Source organism: Parasteatoda tepidariorum, chromosome 7, assembly GCF_982258835.1.
Source record: "Parasteatoda tepidariorum strain Cologne lab strain chromosome 7, Ptep-v5.0, whole genome shotgun sequence".
In the NCBI taxonomy this organism is placed as follows: Eukaryota; Metazoa; Arthropoda; class Arachnida; order Araneae; family Theridiidae; genus Parasteatoda; species Parasteatoda tepidariorum.
Window position 1 is genome coordinate 98,565,173 of NC_141761.1, and position 23,512 is coordinate 98,588,684.

The following is a 23,512-nucleotide window of genomic DNA, read 5'->3' on the forward strand; positions in this document are numbered from 1 at the left end:
GTTTTAGTAAACAATACTCTCTGCGTATATTCTGGAAATGCTTACATAGGATGAGATAAAAAAAATTAGATTTTGAAAAATGTATGGGAATGTATGTTTTGATGCTAGTTATTATTGGAAATATTGTTTGGGACATGCCAGGAAAATGACATTTTGATATTCAATTAAACTTTTTAAGAATGCAAAACAGTCAATGCTAGTGCAAAGTCATTTTAAAATGCTAACAGCAATGCCATTTATAAATTTTTTAAAAAAAAAAATTCTTTTAATATATAGTATTAGATCTTGGAGCAAGGGACAGTGATTTGTCATGTTTCGTGAGAATCACACATATACCGTAATTCAATTAAAACAAAAAACCATTATAAAATTATAATCGAACGAAAAATTAAGTAATGTTTTCGATATCTAATACGAAAGTAACATAATACTACAGTTGAATGCGTTGTGAAAAATGAATTTTCTTAAATGTATAATTTTGAAAATTCTTTTGGATTTTTTTTACCCAACTTTTGACTCTCTAACGAGACAGTAATTTATCTAACTATCAGGTAAATAATCAATTAAATTTACTTAAACCTTTGAGCTCCAATTTTAGTATTCATGTTTAGGTCAATCCAAGCTTGTGAAATGTCTTGCTTTTAGGAAATTGTAAGCAATCTACTCATAAATGTGGGAAGAATTTGAAAAAAAAATTATTCTTCAATAAGTTGGAGTTTTTAAATCATAAATAAATATAAAATGATACTCATTGCTAAGTAAATAGAACACAAATGTAAATAGAAACGTAGCAAATAGTACGGACGAATATGTAATTCAAAATTTCCGTAAATTTCCCACCAGTTGCTTCTAAAAAAGTTGTAAAGTATACTGAGTTCTTGTAATGTTAATTAACGAGTTTTGTAATGTTAATTAAACATTACGAAAGAAATGTCATAGAAGAAAAGATAAAATATTTAATAATTCTAAAACTTACATATGTTAGCTGTAATTTTATAAAAAATAAATTTAAAATAAAATAAAATTTTTGATTTTTTTTAGTGAGTTATACTTTTGAGACACTGGAATTTCAACAGGAAAAAATTTAGCAATGTATGTCTACACTGATCGTAGATTTCTACACTGATAGTAGATTTGAAAATATAAATTGATTTTAAAATGAAAAATATTATTAGAAATCCATTTTTATTAAAAAAATGTTTAAGGGGTCATTTTTAAGATAAAATATTTTAGGAATGTCCGTTTTTAAGTTAAAATATTTTTCAAAAGGGCCACTTTTACAATAAATATCACGTGAAGGGTTTATTGAATTCATCGAATAATCCCTGCTTCACAACAAATTGTTCAGATTTTACGAGTAAAAAGTTTATTAATAATGGATAACGGGACACTTTTCAGTTTTCACTTCTAATTTGATTTTTCTTATGAAAAGTAGATTTCCTTCTGGGCTTTGAATTATTTCTTCCATTTTTGCGGTAAGAAAATTTAAACCCAAATTCTTAGTCAGAAATTCCAATAGCTACACTAAATGTAAATTAAAAATAATTATTCTGGAATAAAAAACATTATCTGGGTGTTGGGATTTTTAAAATAAATATGGATCTTATGACTTCAAGGCACATTGTTATTACTTTTTGATATTTTATTTTTGAGTCAAACATGGTTAATAACACCGCCGAATTTCGTAAAATGAGTAGCTTGTTTACGATTGGCGATAAATAGCTTTCTACCACTACTTGAACTAAAAAAAATTCTACATTCAATAAACCAATCGTGCAGTATAAGCTTTAAAATATGATTACTAGATTATTTAAAAATGGTAAAAGAAATATTTTAATTTTATTTAATGATTTATCACAATAGTTTAAAAAATTGTCTAGACGCAGTTTTTGTTTTGTCTTGTTATCTCTATTTTAATACATGTTAATTATTTTATTTCGAAGGTAACTAACGTGAGCTCACATATCGACGTCGTCGATTCTTTAAAAATAGTCTAGAAACCGTTTGTTTTCTCTTGTTATCTCTGTTTTATTGAATACTAGTTAATTTATTTACAAGGTTATCAACGTGAGCTCACGTATCGACTTCTTTGGTACTTTCAAAATAGTCTACACACCGTTAATGATTTTTCTTGTTATCTCTATTTCAATGCATGATAATTATTTTATTTTGAAAGTTATCAACGTGAATTCACGTATCGACATCTTCGATACTTTAAAAATTGTTTAGACATCATTTATGTTTTCTCCTGTTATCTCTATTTCATTAAATGTTAATTATTTTATTTTCAAGGTTATCAACGTGAGCTCACGTATCGACATGGCGATGGCTCCTTCAGCGCATTTGGCGATAGAGATAGAGAAGGAAGCATGTTCTTGACTGCCTTTGTTCTACGCTCTTTCTCTGAAGCTAAGAGATACATATCAATTGATGACTTCGTATTGAAACACATGCAGGAATGGATTGTGTCTAAACAACAAGAAAATGGATGCTTCCCTGATATAGGAAAAATAATTGACATGGGTCTTCAGGTGAGGAAACAATTACATCATAACTTGTTTTATTTATTGAATTTATTGGTGAGATTTTAACAGTGGGGGTAAGATTTTAATATAGGAAACTGAAAAGTTTTGCAACTCTGGAAAAGATTTCAGTATGAACTGAATAGTTTTGCAACTCATGATATATTTTAGTATGAACTGTAGAGACTCGTAGAGGCCAAGATTTTAGCGTGAACTCTTGAAAAGTTTTGTAACTCAGACCAAGTTTTAGCATGAACTGTTGAAAAGTTATGCAACTCAGATCAAATTTTAGCATGAAATGTTGAAAAGTTTTGCAACTCAGATCAAATTTTAGCATGAACTGTTGAAAAGTTTTGCAACTCAGGCCGAATATAAGTATGAATGAAAGAGTTTTGAGACTTCGGCCAAGATTTAGCACGAACTGATAAGTTTTGTAATTCAGGCAAAATTTCCGTATGAACTGAAAAGTTATAAGACTTGGGCCAAGACTTTAATATGAATTGAAAAGTTTACCAATTCAGGATAACAATTAGCATAGGAACTAAACCGCTTCACACTGGGACGCAGGATTACAAAATAGGCAAACATGCAGTACTAAATCTTCAATTCCAAACAGTGTCCTAATAGGAGTAGCATTTTTCAGATCTTTTGCATGTGGAGAAAGGTTGACAGTTTTTTTTAAAGAGATACAGAGGATTGAATTTATTTTCAATTTGAGGATGTGGAAAGCGAAAAAAAATATCTTTCTAAATAAGAAATTTATTTAAAAGAATTTTGACTATTCAATTTTGTTAGACTTTGTATCAATTTTTTTCTATTATTATATTCCTTCTATTTTCATCAGTTACTAGTGTATTGTTTTTTTATTACCCGAAGTTGGCTTAAAATTTCGTACAATTTAGAGTAGATAAAATGACAGTGTAGAAAATTCGAGGTAAGGGATCACCGTTTGATACTCTTTACCTAAAAATAATCAATGTAGGTAATACTGTGCTGTGGCCTTTAAACTGATATGTGATCAATGTAAAGAATATCGGCTGAGTGTATACCGCACTTTAACTTAAGGAAAACGTGAATCATAAAAATACCATGCATTTTCCGCCTTACTAAACCCGCAATAAAGTCTGTCCCCCATAGGGAAGCAGCGTGTCATTCAAGGACTAGCGCTGCACGCTTGTTGTTTTGTTATCTTGCACTCGGAGCAGAGAATTAGCTTTGTTAATTAGTGAATCCATTGGTTTGGTTCTTTAAAAGAGGAGCGAACTCATATCTGTTTCTTTTATGGAGCTCTCTTCTGTACTAGTTTGCACTCCCTCTATTGCATTCAAGCATTCTAGCCCTTATCGGATGCTTCAAGTAGTCTTTTTTTTTATTCACCTCAAAATTAAAGCGTAATCACTATTAGTCTATTGTAAAATATATTTCGTGAAGCTCTATATTTCGTGAATATTTCTAAAGCTCCAATGATTCTCTACTGCATTAACCGCTGGTACGTCACTTAGTCTAGAACATAAGTCAAACAGTATCCATATGCTCTTAGCATAACACATAGGGCTAGTAGAAAAACTGCCAAATCTAATCTATGAAGGCGAAAAACATTTTTTCAGCGTTTTTAATGAGATAGTCATGCTTAGTTTTGTTTCGAATCGTCTTTCTACGCTTTTCATGACGTAGCTATGTTCAGTTTTTACTGCTTATATTTAACGTCACAGATGAACTAAAGTTAAAGATAAAAATTTGATTACATTTCAATATTTTAACTAGTATACTTAGTCGGCATGTTTCATAATATTTAAATATTTTATTTACAAATGCTTAGAAAGAAAATGCTTATTACATTTCAATACTTCATTAACATGGACTTTAGTAAGTGTTATATTATATTTCAGGGAGGAATTGAAAAAGACAAAGCTTCAGGTAGCATTACAGCCTACGTATTATCGTCTCTCCTTATATCTAAGTTCGACAACGAATCAACCATTAATTCTGCATTTACCTGTTTGGAAAACAAACCACCCACCAGTCCATATGGTGCATTTTTGTATGCGTACGCTGAAGCTCTAGCTGGTAAAAATGAACAAGCAAAAACACGAATCGAAGAAGTGAAAAAAAGTAGTGAAATAAAGGGTAAGGTTTTTGATTAACCCTGTAATGTATAATTCTTAAATATTTATAATATTAACATATACCCTAAAAATGACTAACAATTTAAAGAATTTTTCAAATAAATAAAAGGAAATAGATAGAAAAATGTATCAAGTCATCTGCTTAGGAAATTTATGTTTTAATCTCTTATTACAACACATTGTTTTAATGAATTTCCTCATGTCTGAAAAAGGACTGACGATTTTATACATTTGTTAAGGTCAAGGGGAAAAAGATAAAAATGTACATTATACTTCGTTCTGCTTAGGAAACGGAGTTTTGATCTCGATAAGTTTTGTATAAACTTCAGTTCAAATTTTATATATCTCCTAAAAATAAACGAATCCAGCTTAGTTATAAAACAGTGATATGATATTGTTCTGGCATTTTATATTGTGAGATATTAAAATGTTATATTTTAAACGGAAATTGTTGTAAAAACTTTTAAAGCGAATGCATTGCCTGATATTCGTAGAGTATTTAAATTTTACCATATTACGATTTTCCTTAAATTCTTATTTTCAATAAACTTCGTCTCATTATTTCGTACTTAAATGTGCTTTTTAAAAAAATTTCCTGGTAGCGTCCTTCTCTCTCAAAATTTAAATAAAAAGAGAACTTAGCAGTTGAAGAATTAGGGGCAATATAATGCGATAATTCATATTATTTTCCTTTTTCAAGTTGTTAAAAAAATAAAATAAAATAAAAGCACGATTTATTTTGCGTTAAACACGGCAACGAGGAGTTTCTGCGAAGTGTGCTTTTAAATATTGAGAGGCTTTCTGAAAATAAAATGAAGAAAAAGTTAGATTCAAAAAAGTCATTTTTTGAAAATTATGGATTATTATTAAAAGCTCCACAATCATTCAGTTGTTTCAAGGTTTAAAGCAAAATAGTGTCTATATTTTTTGTATAATTTCTTACTTCAGATGGCATGGAATTCTTCAGAGTCGTAAATGGAAGTGAATCAGTTCAGATTGAGACTGATGCATATGCTGTGCTAACTACACTCAAAATAGGAGGTGGTGCTTCGGACGTTCTGCCTTACGTCCGTTATTTAACTGCTCATATGAATCCAAATGGTGGTTTCAAATCGACTCAAGTATGCATTTCTATTCTTTCAGATTTGTTTTCAGTTATATTTTAAAAACATAAATTATACAAATTTTATTTAATTAGATGGCTATGAACTATCAACCCTGTTCCCACCTCCCTTATTTCTTGAAGAGAAATTTTTTTTGTCCTCTGATTTCATTTTCAATTAAATTAGCCACTTTTTTGAACATCTTTAAGTGAAAACGGGTCTAAAAATCTTTCTTACTCTTTTCTGTCCATTTTGTACCCGTCTTTGTTTACAGCAACGTTCGATTAGTAAACAATGTCCTTTACGATTGGTGCAGTATTCAGGGTCTGAACCTTTTCAGGTACTACTTTTTAGCATACCTTTTAACTTCGTTATGATATGCTAATAAGTAGAACTTTTTTATAAGTAGAATAGTAGAACTAATAAGTTGAAGTATTTTTCTTTCTTTTTACTTCTTTGCTTTGAATTTCATAAAAATGTTTTTTCCCCCCGATTATTTGTAAACTTTTAAAGATATAAAGAATTTTGTCAAATTATTCTATCAAACGTTTCTGGGATTTTATTAATTCTGGTAAGAGAGACATTGTTTTATATGTTGTTTACTTTTTTAAGAAAATAATAGTGCTTATAATGACATTAATTTAAAAAAAATTAAATAAAGCTAAATTTTATCAAAAATTTGTATTTGGCTCAGCACAGCCATGTCCTACTCTTGCATTATTAAAATTTCTATTTAATCCATTCCTTTATGTTAATTTCAAAGAATTTAATTTAATACTGAAAATTAACTTATATTAAAACATGCTATAGGCAAATAAATAAAAAAAAAAACACATATCAAATCAAAATATATATAATATAAAGTACATATTGATTTTATAATTTTAAAACAATCATTTGCTTTATTATTGTTTAACTTATCATTACTACCTTTTTCAGGATACATGTGTCGGCTTAGAGGCTCTTTCAGAGTTTGCCAAACTGGTTTACAAAGATCCATTGAATCTAGAAGTTGGTTCAACTGGTGGCTTTGAAAAATCTGTAGAAATAAATGATGACAATAAACTTTTGGTTCAACGGTTTAAGGTTTCTGATGTACCAAGCGATCTTAAAATTCAAGCTAAAGGAACTGGATGTGGTCTTATACAGGTGAGCTAAAATTTAGTCGAAATGAATGTAAAAAAAGTGAGGGAAACAGAGTACCTTCCCAAGTCAAAATGCTTGACGGTTTTCCGTTGATGGGCCAACATAATTTCTATGGTAACCATCAATATTTCCATCATTACACATTATAATTTTTGATGGAAACCAACATGTGCAATCACCACCATAATGTTGGAATTCGGACTGATTTATGATGGTCCAACATAAGAATAGTAATTTGTTGTGATGGTCTATTCCTGAGAACCAACAAGAATTCCCATTAAACCATTATGGAAATGCAGAGTTGGAACCATCAAGGATCATCATGGATTGTCGGTCTATGAGAATCAAACTTTTCTTGGTGGTTAACCATCAGAGTATGAAAATATCATTTTCATGGAATGATGGAAGTTTGTTGGCATATCATGGAATGATGGAAGTTTGTTGGCATATCCAAACCCATGAACGCGTAATGGAAAATATTTGATGATGGTGACCATCAAATGATATTGGACCATCATGAATCGCAACCAACATAAACCATCAAGAATTTTGACTTGGTCTTAAAGCCCATTAGTTGTCAACTTACCCCATTTTACGAGTTTTTTTTTATGCTGTGAAGTATTTGTACCGTATTAAAAATGATCTCATCAGAATACGAAAAAAGTACATAGTAACTTATGCTACGGAAAATTAAAAAAAAATTAATCGAGCTTCTATAATTACGTAAAAGTGCTTCAAATTTAAAATCCTTATTTTTCTCCTATTTTTTCAATTTTTTTTCAATTAAGGGTGATTGAAGACAATCAAATAACAATTTACTATATTATTGTTAAAGTATCTGACTAGTGGAAAATCACTATTTTGGACACATTTTTCGAAATTGAGTTTATGATAAATTTAGAATTCTTGTACTCTTACCTTTCTACAAATATGTAACTTTCCTTTGTGATCCAATTATTTACAAAGTTATAGTTTATTGTGCAAGGTGATATCAATGGATAGACTAATGATTTTGAGTCTCAAAATCAGATTTTTCACATTTTACACCACCTTAAACACTATATTTCATGCTTTTAATCTAATTGTTTACAATTTTTATGGGTGTTTATGATCATAACACACATGCTTTAAACTACAGACTAAGAGAAAAAAGTATAATTTCATTTTATGTATATCTTATAGCAAAGACAAGTGTGGAATTTTTTAAAAATTTGCTTTTTTAATTGCATTGATCCCAAAGTTAGTAGTTTATGCACTTGCTTTTAGGATAATAGTTGATGTCCTTCGAAATAAAATTCTCAATGTTTTTTTTTGTCTTAGGTGATAGAAATTTTCTTAGTGTTTAGCGTATATGCAAAAAAAATTCCTTATCTTTACCAAAAAATGGTCACATAAAAATAAAATAATAAATATAACTTTTTGCTAGTTTCAAAAGTTTTCACACACAATAAAACAAATAAACTAGTTTTTTTTTTAAATTTATATTTATATTTTAAAAAAGAAGTTGTCAAAACTAGTTGGATAAAAATATTTATATAATATTTTAAACTGAAATTTAGGATATCTAATTTAAATTAAAATTGCATGCCATTTTAATATGTTGTATTTATTAATTAATGGCTGTATTTCCAGACATCCCTCCGTTATAATACAAAAACAGCTCCCGAAAAAAGGAAATTCTTTTTGGACGTGAATGGAGATTGTGTGGATACGGATTGCAAAAAAGCTACAATTGGAGTTGTTGTCAGGTAACTAAGTTTGTTTTATGAATTAAAAAAAGAACATATTATCTAGTGTTTTTGAAGAATTCTAATTGTTATAACTTAAGTGAAGAATCAAAAGATCTTACCAGAAAATTGATAACATTTTCTTTTTGCATAATGTATTTTTGGTAAATTTGATTTCACCTTTAGTTTTTATCCTTACGAATCATATCAATTTCTTTATTGCTTGAACTGCTTTTACCATTTTTGGCTAGAAAGGACGGGTAAATGTTTGTTAAAAATGTTGCAGCTTGTGTTTTTAACATAAAATATGTTTTTTACAGCAAAAACTTTTTATCTACTAATAGCTTTCCTTTCTAAACAGCTTTTTAAAGCTATTAGTCAGTGAAGATAGAAAACAAATCCTCAGTTTAGGTGCCTTACACTTCATAAACCCATCGTTGAACAGCCTACCCAATTTTGACTTAGTGACTAAATGTTTTTCGTAGCCTTGTAATTTTGAACTTATTCCAGAAGACAAGGAAGGTCCTGGATCAGGTATTGGGGAAAATGTTGCCTTTCTGGAGGACTTTTTGATGAAAATAACTCACATTTGCGTTACAAGAAGAGAAAAACCAAGGCTAACGGTTGAAGCAATGTTTTAATTTTAAACTATACGTAACGTTTCTTCCGCAAAGAATTATCGAACGAACAAATAAAGTTTTTTATAAAAAAAAAGGTCAGATTGGCGAAATTTTTCTTATGCCTCCATGAATTATATAAGCTCTGATTCCCAACAGAAACTAGACACCAGTTGATCCTTTTTACAATAGTAGTTGAGTTTTCCATCTTTATCTGCCTTTCACGAATAATTGAAAGAAATTTATGACATTTTCCTACCCCAATAGAAGTTTTATCATACCTGAATTCACAGAAAGGTTAACTTGTTATTTTCGATGAATTATAAGGAAAAATAAGCTCTTTATTTCTTAAATGTCAGTTTTATGAAGATTAAAATTTTATAACTATAAGGCATTATACTTTATAGATTAAAGTATTAATCTTTTGCAAAACTTGCAACAAAATGCTTTTGAACTACAAAAAAATATCTAATTGAATTTTAAGACGATCCTGAAAATACTAAAATGTAATTTACGTGAATCATTGATTTTTTTAGAGTGGGACAATTATGTTTTAGATTGAAATCTAAAAAAATATAGTCCACGTCTATTTTTTATTCGAATGATAAGTGATGAAGCAAGTTTATTATGAGCATTTTAAACATCACAATAGAATGGTAAAGCTATGTCTAAACCAAATGTTTTTAAAATTGCGAAGTGTATTGACACAACAGTATATTTTTAAATATAGGACAAACATAATTTCAATGTTTCAATAATTCTTTTTTTTAAATATTCCACAGCTATTTGCCAGTTGGACAGAAAGCAGGAATGAGCCTAATGGAAATCAAACTGATTACAGGAACAGTAGCGGTAAAAGAAAGCCTAGAACAGGTTAGTGATTGATTACACATATCTTTGAAGCATATTATCTTTCATTTAGGCTTAGTTTAAAAAAGTAAATCAACATGTAGCAGTAAAAAAGAACCTTGAAGTTTCGTAATTAAAAATGTTTTTAAGCCATACATTTATGACATGTTATTTAAGCTTAGTTAGACAAATAAAATTGAACATAATATTTTTATTTCAACTCCGATTATTGTTCTATTTTTCACTTTTTTATGCAACTTGCACCAAAAAGTTTTTTTTATTTCTTTTACGAAATTGCTCCAAAAGCCAAACTATTTTGCTCCATTCCATCACAATACAAATCTATTGTGATTCATTTCTCTATGTATACCATTACATTTCGGCTTTAAGAGTACAAACCATGCTAAAATTTTTTATCGCCACTTTTTTTCACGAAAAATATGAACATTTTTTTAAAATGTTAACAGACTTAGCATAACGTAGTGAGCTTTTTATGTGACCAGAACCGTAAGAGCCTGAATCTGAAAAAGGGAAACATATTATTATTATGTAGTGGTAAATAACCTAAAATAAGGTTGTCAAAATTAAAAATATTTTTTGCATTCATAAATACTATCTAGGACTGACAAGAATTCTAAAAATATATCCATCCAAACGACGTTGTTTTTTTTAGTACATTTTAATGATATTATTTGTTTGCATTATTTGGGTATATTATTGAAATTAATTGGTTTTAATACATTTCGTTGAAACCAATTGTGCAAATCTCGTAATCATAAATGTAATACACAATACTATTGCTGATCTTTAATGGTTTATTAGGCTGATTTTGAAGAAATTATATTTTAAAAATAAAACCATGATAGCCTAAAACCATTTCTCATTGTTGTCTACGTGTTCTTATAGGGCAGAACATTGCATGATACGATCCAGTTTATCATATAAATATTGTAAAAGTAATTCTTAAATTAAAAATTTTCTGTCTCTCAATTAACGGCAATTATGTGAAATATTTATTTATTAACCTAAGTTTGTCTTCAGCTATTACTTCGCTTACTACTAAAAATGAAAACGATTATTTTTTTTAGTTCAAATTAATCCCGTAGTGTCACCTCATTATGAAAGAATTTATGACAAAAATATTAAAAAATCTTTCGCTTATAAACCGCTTAAGGGGGAGACTGTAGGGTATAAATCAATATTGCTAAACCTGTCCTTTTTCGATGTACCTTTTTAGATAAACTACTTATGATATTGCTTTAATATTTTTTGGAGATATTTGAGATTATGTCAGTCGTATGCTGTGAGGATGTTTAGTGATTACCGGAATGATACTCTAACTATAACGGCATAAACTTTTTGAGTTAGGAAAGATTTTTGCTCAAAAATGTGATGAAAGTTTCATAAAAATTAAAAGTTCTTATTTCATAGTATTAAAAACAACATTTCTGTCAAAGATACCTATTAACAGTTACCATGCAAATATTCAGTAAAAAAACTGAAGATGTATCTTATTTAGATGCTGAGAAAAAGTTCACCGAAAAAAGTCACTTTTAGCCAATTATATAGCCTACCTTTCATAATTTAAGGGAACTTAATATTATGAAAGGGTAAATAGTTACTTTTATGATAAGCTTTAAGTATTACTATATATCCAGGAAACCTATTAAATTAAGGCAATGTTGTTAAATAACTTATTACAAACGAGTAATATTATAGTTTTTTAAATTTTCTTCTTCCTATTGGGTTATTATCGAACTTGTATTAATTACAGAACATGTTTTAAATATGCATTTCAATATTACATTTTATTTCAGTTGGTAGAGAACAAAGGCAACGATATCCTGCGATACGATATTGAAAATAACAAAGTTGTTCTGTATTTCAATCAGGTAAAGTGTTTTTTTATACCTTAATTATGTCACTAATGAAATTAGCACCTTGGAATATTTCTGCACTACAATACTTTAAAACGGAACCTATTACATAATTTTTATTGGTATTCCCTAGAGTTGGATTAAATATAGTAAATTACGCTTTTTTTATCATCGCGATATTTTAAAATGTATCATCATGATGATATGTTTCTGATGATGATATATTCATCATGATGATATATTCCTGCGAAATATTGAATATTTTATAACTATCAATAAATATAGAAAACGAAAACGTTGAAAGCAAATAATCATCACTCACGATAATTATCAATAATCAATAATAATTATCAAAAGTGGGTTTTTATATTTTCTTTGTAGAATGCTAATAAGTTAAAATGGCAAAATATCGGGATTACCTGACACATATAAAATATAATTATCGCAAAATATTATTAGCACCAAATACTGTATAATCACGATATCAATATACATAAGTATCTGAAAGATGCTAAACTATTAAACTGGCATTTTTAGAATATGATTGTTTTGAAAATAATTAAGTGTGATATTTTGACCGTTTTCTTCTGTTAAAATTAAGTTTTAACAGAAATTAAGTTATAGATTGCGGTTACCGGCAGAGTCATGTGCCGCGCTAAAAAAACCAATATCTAATTTTACTAATCTGCAATTATATAAAGTTTAAAATTTTATGCATTGCCTTATAATAAAAATAGAGGAGAATTAGATCATGTGTATAGTTTAACCAAACCCTTTTAAGCGATTAATTCGCCTATCGTTATGTTTGGTTACATTACGCGGCAAACATTTGATCACGTGACACCCTTTTAAATACATGTACTTTTTTCGTACTTATACAATTAAATAAGACTGTTTTTTTTTCCTTTTCAGCTAACAAATGAGGGAGAAGTTTTCTCTTTCCAAGTTGAAAAAATTGTTGAAGTAGAAAATAGCCAACCTGGTACTGCCAAAGTGTACGACTATTACGCAAACGGTATGTTGATTTGATAAATTAAATATTCTTATTTTTTTTATCCTAGTTATCAAAATACCTGAAGGGTCCAGACGAAAATTATCTTTCCCCGTATGATTAATTTGTAAGAAATGTTGTTGTTTTCAAAGTATAACATTCACGGCAAGTCGAAAACTAAATTATAATAAAATTTAGAAAATGGTCACCAACATAATTAAGAAGAAAGCGAAAGTGATATAATGTTTATTTTCTTTGTTTCGAAGATTCCTAAGAATCTAGAACATATGACTTGACAGTGCTATATCACTGTAAAAAGATTTGTAGTTTAATTCTATGAAATGTCATAATAAGGTTTGTTCTTCTTTTCACTTGTACCCTTCACGCATTATTTGATAACAGATAATAATAAATTTATCTAAAGAGTAATGAGGTAAGGTTCAAGTTTGATTTTTAAAGTTGCTACGCTACGCTAAAGTTGTTACGGAAAAACTCCGAAAATTTGGAAAGTGTCCAAAAATCACAAAAAAAATTTTAAAATTTTCCATTTACATTTCCACGAATACTTCCTACTGAACACATTCTTGTTCAGAAGCTATGTTTTTTTCTATTTGGCATGGAGTCGAATTTCACAGGGATAATGTTTTACTTTTTGTATTTTTCTTCATTAATATTATTCCTTAATATTCTTTCTCTGCTTTTCTTTTAATTGAAAGTAAATATGAAATATAATGTATGAATGGCAAGTATTAAATTTCTACGTTTCATTATATGTTTGCCCGCGGCGTTGCCCCTGCATACCGCAATATTAAACTGAATTTTTTTTTAAATATATCTAAAAAACCTGATAAAGTTACAGAATTTTATTCTATTTTGATTAGAAACCCTAAACATTCTGAACCGATCGATTTTAAAGTATAATCAAATACAAGTGCTTGGTAAAAGGTTATTTCAATTTTTGATTAGTAGAAGATATTTACCTCTTTGCATCTAAATAAATCACTAATTAGAGTTTTGCTTTCTTCATTCGCTTAAATACTGAACAGCAAAAGTAAAATTTGTAATTCGTCTTTCTTAAAATTTAAAACTTCCATGGTAATAATCATGAATTTTTCTTTGAATATTTCGATAATTAGTTGTATAATGAGAAGAAAGGAAGGAGTATTTGAGACTCTTGATAAAGGAGGAAAATTTAAATGTTTGTGTCTAGATAAAAGAATTGATTCTGTTTTTTAAACTGAATCAAGCTCTCAGCGCTTAGAAATAGCCAATATTCAAGACTTACCAGTCGTGAATGAGAAGAAACAAAAGTGACTTGGAATTAAAAACGTAATGTTGCTAACGAAAAATGGAAAACAAAGGTGAGATACAAATGACGGACAATCACAGCAACACGTTACACAAAGACATTAAAATTCATTTCCACTAGCTTTGATGGTGAGGAACTAATGTCCTTTACAAGGGAATCGGCATTCATATGAATAAAACAAGATTCCATGGCATAAAGATGTGACTGGTGTGGAAACAATTTCGGCATTGTGAAAATTAAATTTATAACCAAGATTCCAACAATGTGCAGCAATTGATTATTTCTATTATTCTTGATGATGAACATATCCATCGCGCTCTCGTCTCTAAATTTTAAAGCGTATCTCCCTAAATTGTCCGATGTAGCTAAGCTCGTCCTAAAAAAGAATGTGGTAATACCCTAGCGATTATCAAAGTTAATGAGGATCTTTAAGAGAGCTAAATTTTGAGTTTGTTAACAGATCAAAAATTTACTGCAAACAGGAGAGAATATTAGCAATGTATAACAAATAGAAGAAAAAAAAACGGTAAAGTAACAAGTTCTCTGTAGGGATTAGAAGAAGCGAATCTAGTGAGCTTATTAAGAGTTGAATCAACTGTAGAAGAATTAAATTTACGGTTAGCAGCAAGCAATGGAAGAAAAATAAGTATGGAGTTTAAAGAAGAAGAGTCAGTGAAAAGTTTAAGCACGCGGGAAAACGAAAGTATGAAATACAAAAATTTTCTGACAAAGATTACAATTCATTAGATTAGATCTGATTGGAATTGAGCATGAAGGGTAAAAAAAAAATGTTTACGAAAAAATGTCAAACAAAATGTTGAAAAAACGGCAAAATGTTCATGAAAAAAAGGTGGAAAAATATCAGGGTGGGTATTTAGTTATAAGAACACCTAAAAAAGGTAAAGTAAATTTACTTCCGCTTTTAAAGTAAATTGAATATTGGGGCTATCTGAGTTGACAACAGAAAGTAACTCTTGAAAATCAGTATTCACTGTCTACTAAGACAAACCTATCGTCCAGATATATTTTTCACCATGACAACTCGAACATTAGAAAAACTGTTTCTATGAAATGAAGGATGAATATGTCACAAGGATTCGGGGAAGAATTTGAAAGAATTAATAAACTCAATTATCAGTCTTGACATTTTCATTATCAAAGCAGATTAAGGTGTGCAGACTATTATTCTCAACAAATCTGACTACATGGGTGAAAGCCCTTATATAGCAAGACGGAAAAGATTAAAAACTGGTACGAAAGACATTTTATTATAGCATTTTTTTCGAGAAAAATGAAATATCTGTAACTACCAAGATTTCTTTCATAATTGTGATGTATATATGAAACTGCTTCTTTTCCGAGATAAAATAGATATTGTAGAGTAGTTTAAAAAAAGAATTAGTAAACTCCTCCCGAAAACTAACTATAACTGAAATGGTTTTACTACCAGCCTTTTCTCTTTTCCGTCTCGCTTTCACCCCAGTCTGATTGCTATAACCATGTTGAGAATACACAATCAGGTCAAAAGTATCCGGACTCCCAGCGGTATGATTTTTAAGTGTCCTGAGGCACATATTAATATGATGTTGATCCCCTTCATGCCTAGAGGACAACTTGCACACGCCTGGGAAGACTTTACGCCACTTTTTGATTGGTGGCCATGGGATATTGACTTCATTTTCGATTTGGCTGGCTACGTAATCTGCGCTTTAATTCGTCCCAAAGGTGTTTGGGATTTAGATCTCTGCTCTGAGAAAGCCAGTCCAGTTTTTGAACACCCATTTTGTCAAGCCTCGATATGTGAATGGAGCAGTTATGCTGCTGGAAGAGAAATGGGCCTACCTAGAAATACTGCCATTTAGTTAGGAGTGAAGCATTGTCCAAAATGTCCACACAGATCTCAGAGTTCATGTTTCCAGCACAGGAACTAAAGGACCCAGGTCAAACCACGAGAAACAATCACACATGCTTCCATCACCATAACAACCAGGTGTCCGGATACTTTTGGACACATGGCCAGAATAAAATGAAAAGTTTTGCACTTTTGGGGAATGTACTAAACGTTATGTCATTACTTTTATTTCAAATTATGCTAATTTCTGTACCCTTCCTAAAGTTTGCAAGCCACAACTTGCGTTTAGACTTATAGTCTTGAAAATTGATACCCTGTGCTTAAAACTTTTTTGCTATTTAACGCAAATCATCTCACCTCTAACTTCCAACAACATCCATATTGTTAAAAGTTCCTATGATTTTGTTTCCCAACTAGCACATATTTCCCCATCCAACTCTCTCTTGATGTTGTTTCTCTTTTCGCTGATGTCCCCATTTTTACTGTCATTCATTAGTGAAATTCATGAAACTGTAGTTTTAAACATTCTTTTATTGAAATTGAATATATATCCCTTGCCAATTCTTGTATTCAGTAAAACTGCTTTTCAATCAAATGGTAATTTCTGTTAGCAAATTAAGGGTTTAGCCGTAGGCAATCCCCTCTTTCCGATTCTTTGTGACATATTCATGCATTATTTCAAAGAAAAATAATTTTTCGAATTCTCATGGCGGAAAAGATATGTTAACCATACTTTTATCTTAGTAGACAGTGAATTCTGATTTCCAAGTGTTACTTTCGGTTTTCTACTCGATTGACCCCAACATTTAATATTCTACTTTAGACGAGGAAACTAATGTTTTTTTTTTTACCTTTTTTAGATGTTCTTGTAACGAAAATATCTAGATCATTCTTCCTCTTCTGCTTATCGTAAACATTATACCGTCTCTTTACCCCCTCATGTTTATTCTAGTCAACCGAAATGTCAGAAAATTTCATAATTTTTCCGCCCACTTAACCTTTACTCTGACTCTTCGTCAATAATCGAACTCAATTTTTTCTGCTCGCTTGCTGCTGACTGTAAATTTAATCCTTCTATAATTGATTCAGTTCTTGCTAAACTCACTAAATCCAAATTCCCCTCTTCTTCTTACCCTTACTTGTTACTTTACCGTTAACGAGAACTTGCTACTTTACCGTTTTTTCCCTCCCGTTTGTTACAAAATTGCTATTATCTTCTACGTCGTTCTTCGTAATTCGTTTTGGTTTTAAAGTCATTTTAAGGCCTGTTAACAAAATTAAAGTCTCTTAAAGATCCGATTAGTTTTGATAATCACTCGGTCGTTTACCATGTTCACTTATCAGTACGAGCTGAAGTACATCAGACAGATAAACCTTTTGATGGTAACCATCTATAACTCCATCATGAACCATTCTATTGTTGATGGTAGCCAACATTATAGTAACAAGCGGAAATAAAGTATGAATTCGGACTGAATTATGATGATCCATAATAAGGATATCAACTTGTTTTAGTGGTTTGTTCACGTTGAACCATCAGAAATTTTATTCATACTTTCTTAGAAATCAAATGTTAAAACAATCATGAACCACCATCACTTCAATCTAGGAATTCAGACAGATTATTATGGTCCAAACATTAAAAAAACCCAAATTGTTTTGATGATATGAGAACCAACAAGAATTAACTATTATGAAAATGTATCGGTGGAACCATCATGAACTGTTGGTGGGTAACCATCATAGTATTAAAGTAAAATTTTCCATCATGGAATGATAGAAGCTTGTAAGCATATCAAAAACCATGAATGCATAATGTAAAATGTTGGATGATGGTGATCATCAAATAATGTTGAACCATCATGAATCGTACTGAAGCCAACATAAACCATCAAAATGTTTTGATGGGATCACGTAGAAATATGACTAGGGTAGACGCGCTTTAAAATTTAGACTTAAAGGCCACGATAGATACGACCGTTATCATCAATTCCTGCAATTTGTTGGAATCTTTAGCATAAATTCAATTTGCACGACACCAAAATGATTTCCAACATCAGCCTTTTTCTTCTAAAACATTACATGAATCTAATATATTTTAGTTATTGATCGGGATTTAATTTCTTCAAACAATCAAAGAAACGTAACAAATAAGAGTGTGTGATCATAATTTCAAAAGTCTTAGGCGTTCTGAAACCGGCGTGATTTTTTTTCTAGTTTTCATTACTCTAAGTGCGATGCACGAATGGAAAATAATAACAGATTTTAAAAAATTTATATGCCGTTTTGAAAAGAACTCATTTTTTTCGATAAACTCTACTATATATTCTTAACTCTTTAAAAATTGCATGACTATTAAAATGATAGTTTCAGAATCCCTCTTGCATAAGACAAGATATTAGTTTAAATTGTGTTTTAAAATGACTTACTTTCTCCTTTCAGAAAACTCAGCGAGTACAAGTTATGGGATAAAGGGCTTGAGTTCTGATACTCTATTAGAAGAAAAAGAAGCATGAGCATCATATAAATAAGAAAAGAAATAATTAAAGAAGGCCTTTGCTTAAATGTAGTTTCGCTGCTAAAAGGTGACGTTGGTGAATGAAACAGTATTTATATTGACACGCACACAAAACTTTTAACAGTTGTTTTTTTATCCATTCCCACTATATGCGCAGAAGTCATGTGTAGAAAGTGATTCAAATAAATGTAAATAAAACGTTCCATTTTGTTGTTACATTCTTTTAACCGTTTTTAAGTAAATTACTGACAATCAATTTTTAAACTTGTAATAGTTTTGACTTTCCTTAGATTCTATGTATTAAATTGTGACTCACAATGATTAAGAACGTCCAACATCAGTCGAACTTGTTTATAACGGCAATAAAAAGGATGAGACTATTCGCTCGTTAAATCAGGATGCTCGTCAAACCCGCTTCGGAATTATTAAAAAATGCACAGTAATGAACAAAAAGATGCTTAATTTATTTTATAGTTAAACGATTTTGTGCGAACATTGGTTAATGATAACGTATGCAACACACATAGCTCATGATACATTCTGCAGTAAGTAAAAAAAAAGAAAACGGACCACCCGGAATAACTTTCTATCTAATGATCGGATCTTCACTTTCTAGGAATCAATCTTAATAGAGTGGCTGGGTGGCGCAGTTGGTTTGTCGTCGGCCTTCTGAGCCCAAGTCTGCGGGTTCGATCCCTGGCCCAGACACCGGATTTTCGGGATGCAGAAAATCCTCAGCTGCCATGTCGTATGATTATGCGGCATGGTGGTATTTCCGGCAAAATTAAATTCCTAGTGCACTTTGGCATCCAAATAGAGTCTCAGTGCTGCCATCTAGTGTGGCAGAAACTAGACGTCCAAATTAACATGACCAACGGTATCTCACCCATTGTGGTGGTCCTGAAAGAGTGGATACCACTTCTGGAGAACGCACTAGGTCTGCTCATCGGGAAGACTGATTGTGCAGCTCATTGGAAATAAAAAAAAAGTTAAAAAAATCTTAATAGATCGGCGGGGGGGGGGTGACTTCAAATAGGCCAATTAATAAGTGCAGACGATATTTTAAGTTACAAAATCAGACGCAAAAACGTACTTTCTCTGAATAAACATGCCTCTTTTTTTCGACGAATTTGGAGTTCTGATGTAGGGGGTAGCCGCAATCTAGGAAATAGGGTCCCAATAGTTTGGTCAGCAGAGCGTTGCAAAGTTTGGACCCCTTAATTATACATTTACTTTATTGATTAGTTTGAGATATTTCGAGAACTTTTCAAGTGAATTGAAAATTTTTTACTCACAACTATAAAATTAGCTTATCCAAAGATAATTCCATGCAAAAAGTAACGTTTAGTAAATTATTTGTTAATATTTGACTTAAGAGTGGTCGAAAAATTTTGAATTGTAAGGTAGGCTAATTTTTGTATCCTTTCAAAGAATATAATTTTCAAAGGCCAAATGCAAAATACGAGCAAAATCAGTCGAATAGTTAGTCGAAAGTCAAACTTTAAATATCTGACTTTTTTGAAATCCAATTTCTCAAGAACAATTCAAGCGACTTTGATTAAATTTTGCATTTTACCATGTAAAGTTATATTCTTCAAAATGGTGCTAAAATTGCATACTTTACAAAAAAAGTTCTCGAGATATAGCGAAATACGCAAGAAGTAAAATTAACATTAAGGGGTTCAAACTTTGGAGCACTCTCCGGACAAAAATATTAGGACCCTATTTCCCATATTGCGGCTTCTCCCTATATTTTGGAGATCAGAATTCGTTAAAAAAAAAGGTATATTAATTCAGAGAAGGTACGTTTTTGTGTCGGATGTGGCTACTTAAAATATCGTCTGCACTTGTTAATTATCACATTTGAGGTCACCCCCTCGAGCAATTAAGATTGAGTCCTAGAACGTGAGGATCCAATCATTAGATCAAAAGTTATTCTGGGTGGTCCTTTTTTGGCGCACCGTACACAACTAACAGCTATTGATTCAAGAAAAAAACTTCGAATTTGAGTGAGATAATAGTTTCTTCCGAATCACTGTCAGACTCTGCGTATTGCAAATATTTATCAGGACAATATACACGTACAATAGCGGTATAGAATCTATTCAATGGTTTGCTTAGTAATATTTTCTCTCTTTTAAAATTGTTTTCAAGAAATAAACGAAAAGTTTTGCCATTAAATACGATTTATGTAACGGAGTAATTTATGTAATTACGTAGATTTAACCAGGCGATGAAACATTAAAATAACAATTTGTTAACTGTTTAATTGTTAAATCTGAATGCTTCTTACAATATATGTCATGGTTTTTTGTTATAAACGAGTTTGAATGTACTGAACTACATTGTCTTTAAAAATATGCAGATGGATATAAAAGTCGACAGATCAGAATGAAAATTTCTATCTGCATATTTTTGAAGTTAATGAAATTTTTTAATCGAAGTAAGAGATCTTACCACTTAAGTTTCCTGGGATTGTTTATTTAAAAGTTACACTGCATGGAAAACTTAAAGACACAATGGCGCTTCATAGTGAACAATTTAATTTTTAATAGTCGAAACCTAAATATTTATGAGTGAGCTACATATTTAATAAAGAGAAATGGGCAATTTATGGAGTTATGGATTTTTTCCCGGACTTGGACCGAAAATTTTTGAGTCATATGAAACATACTTTTGTAAATAAAAATTAAATCCTTGCAATTAAATGCAACGAATTCAGGTAGTATTTAAAGGACTTCGTAAATTCCATAGTTTTTTATTCTTATGCAAAAAATAATTTTAAAATTTACTCACCACATTTTAGCTCAATCGCAACTGCAGTCTCCTGCTCTTTTTAAGTGACACCAACATTCAATCTACTACTGTAATCATCTAAATCTGAAATATATATATATATATATATATATATATATATATATATATATATATATATATATATATATATATATATATATATATACACTGAAGAGCCAAAAAACTGGTACACCTGCCTAATATCGTGTAGGGAAGCCCGCATGGAAAGCCCATATCGATGATGTTTCGTTGAATGGTTCGCACGCTGACATTTGTTGATGGCCCAGCATTGAAATCTGCTGCAATTTGTGGAAGGGTTGCACGTCTGTCACGTTTAATGATTCGCGTCAATCGCTGTTGATCTCGTTCTTGCATGATGCTTTTCCGACCCCCAGAGATGTCGTAGATTTGATGTTTTTCAGGATTTCCGATATTAACGGTATACTCGTGAAATGGTTGTACGTGAAAATTCAAATTTCATTGCTATCTCGGAGATGCTATGTCCCATCTCCCGTGCGCCGACTATAACACCACGTTCAAACTCACTTAAATCTGTATAACCTGGTATTGTAGCAGCAGTAACCGATCTAAGAACTGTGCTAGACACTCGTTGTCTTATATACGCGTTGCCGATTGCAGGGCTGTACTTTGATTGACCCCATACACCTTTATTTGCATACTCATGCCTGTACCAGTTTTTTTGGCTCTTCAGTGTATATATACACACGAATGTTAATATTGCTGAAATATACTTATATCTACTGAAAAATTTATTTATTTCAACTCTTGTTTATTTACTTATTAACTGTTAATATCTAATCTATTTTATTTATTATCACGCAAACTTGTTTTTTGAAGAATATCTGCAATTTTGTATTTTTATTATTTGGTAAGTTAAAAAATATGAATGTTAACAATGAATGTCATATACTATGAATGTTTTATGCTAAAAAGGATAATTAGTAATATAAATAGTGCTTTACATTATTGTATTAATTATCTTTGCAAATACATGTTGACTGAAGTTCAGAATAAATATTAAAAAAACTTATTTACAGGTTTTGTGAAACTGTTAAGTAAAATACAATTCTCAAAATATTTATGTAATAAGGTAATATAGTGTAATTTTACAATAAAGTAAAACACATTTTATTTAGTTTGAAGTTGTTAACTAGGAATAATAAATAAATTCAAAAATGTAATAATATAAAAGAATGCTAAGAAAATATGGTAAATAAACTTATACCGATAAATGCCATTAAATAAGAGATGCAGAAATGTGCAAAAAATATCATTGTACATTTTATGCTGATCTGGATCTCAGACTTCAGCAAAAAAAAAAAAAAAAAAAAGGGTAAAAAAAAATTAAAAAAAACGGCAATGTGAATAAAGCACTCGTGAAAGTACAAGTTATTGAAAAATAAAAGGGACAGTTTTTTTTGTTGCTTTTGTTAGTTTATATAGCACCAAGCACCTTTTGGACATATGGATCTTCTCTGTTAATTAACGAACCATGTCGTGCGATTTTCTTGCCAATAAGAATGAATTGGCAACAAAAAAACGATTCTAAATCATTTCCTTTTCATGCTTTATGGAAATAGATACGAGGGTTGCTATTTATATTTCTGGCCTTGGCAACAGTAAGTGTTGCTAGGCGACCACAGACGATTTTAATCGAAAGTTTGATATTTTTAAACATAAATTCAGCAGATGATTTACCATTATAGCTTCATTTGTGTTGTTGACAGTAAAATTGAAAAGTTCTTCTCTTTCAAAAAATGGATTTGAATCGTGAACATTTTCGTGCCATTATTTTTCATAACTTTCGACGTGGATTGTCAAGAAAAGAGTGCTTCGATGAACTTAATTCTTTATTCAGCGATAAAGCGCCATCCTACAGCACTGTAAAAAATTGGTATAACGAATTTAATCGTGGTCGATGTTCGATCCAGGACGAATCCCGTGCAGGTCGTCCAAATTCCGTTGTTGTGCCAGAAAATATCAATGCTGTGTGTGAACTGATAAAGCAAGATCCTCATGTGACATACCGTGAGATAGAGGCGTCTTTGGACATTAGTA

At 30.5% G+C, this 23,512-nt stretch overlaps 1 protein-coding gene across 3 annotated transcripts in view; it reads left to right on the forward strand.

Annotated features, from left to right (window-relative positions):
* Positions 1–18,840, forward strand: part of LOC107450327 (murinoglobulin-1) — a 95,379-nt gene extending 76,539 nt beyond the window's left edge. For all 3 annotated transcript variants that reach the window (XM_087168342.1, XM_087168343.1, XM_087168344.1), the window contains exons 26-34: positions 2,293–2,531; positions 4,412–4,649; positions 5,597–5,769; positions 6,691–6,900; positions 8,530–8,645; positions 10,024–10,114; positions 11,908–11,982; positions 12,880–12,982; positions 18,562–18,840. In XM_087168342.1, the coding sequence (XP_087024468.1) occupies positions 2,293–2,531; positions 4,412–4,649; positions 5,597–5,769; positions 6,691–6,900; positions 8,530–8,645; positions 10,024–10,114; positions 11,908–11,982; positions 12,880–12,982; positions 18,562–18,635 (1,319 nt within the window). In that variant the 3' untranslated portion in view covers positions 18,636–18,840. The remainder of the gene's footprint in view (positions 1–2,292; positions 2,532–4,411; positions 4,650–5,596; positions 5,770–6,690; positions 6,901–8,529; positions 8,646–10,023; positions 10,115–11,907; positions 11,983–12,879; positions 12,983–18,561) is intronic.
* The last annotated feature ends 4,672 nt before the right edge of the window (positions 18,841–23,512 follow it).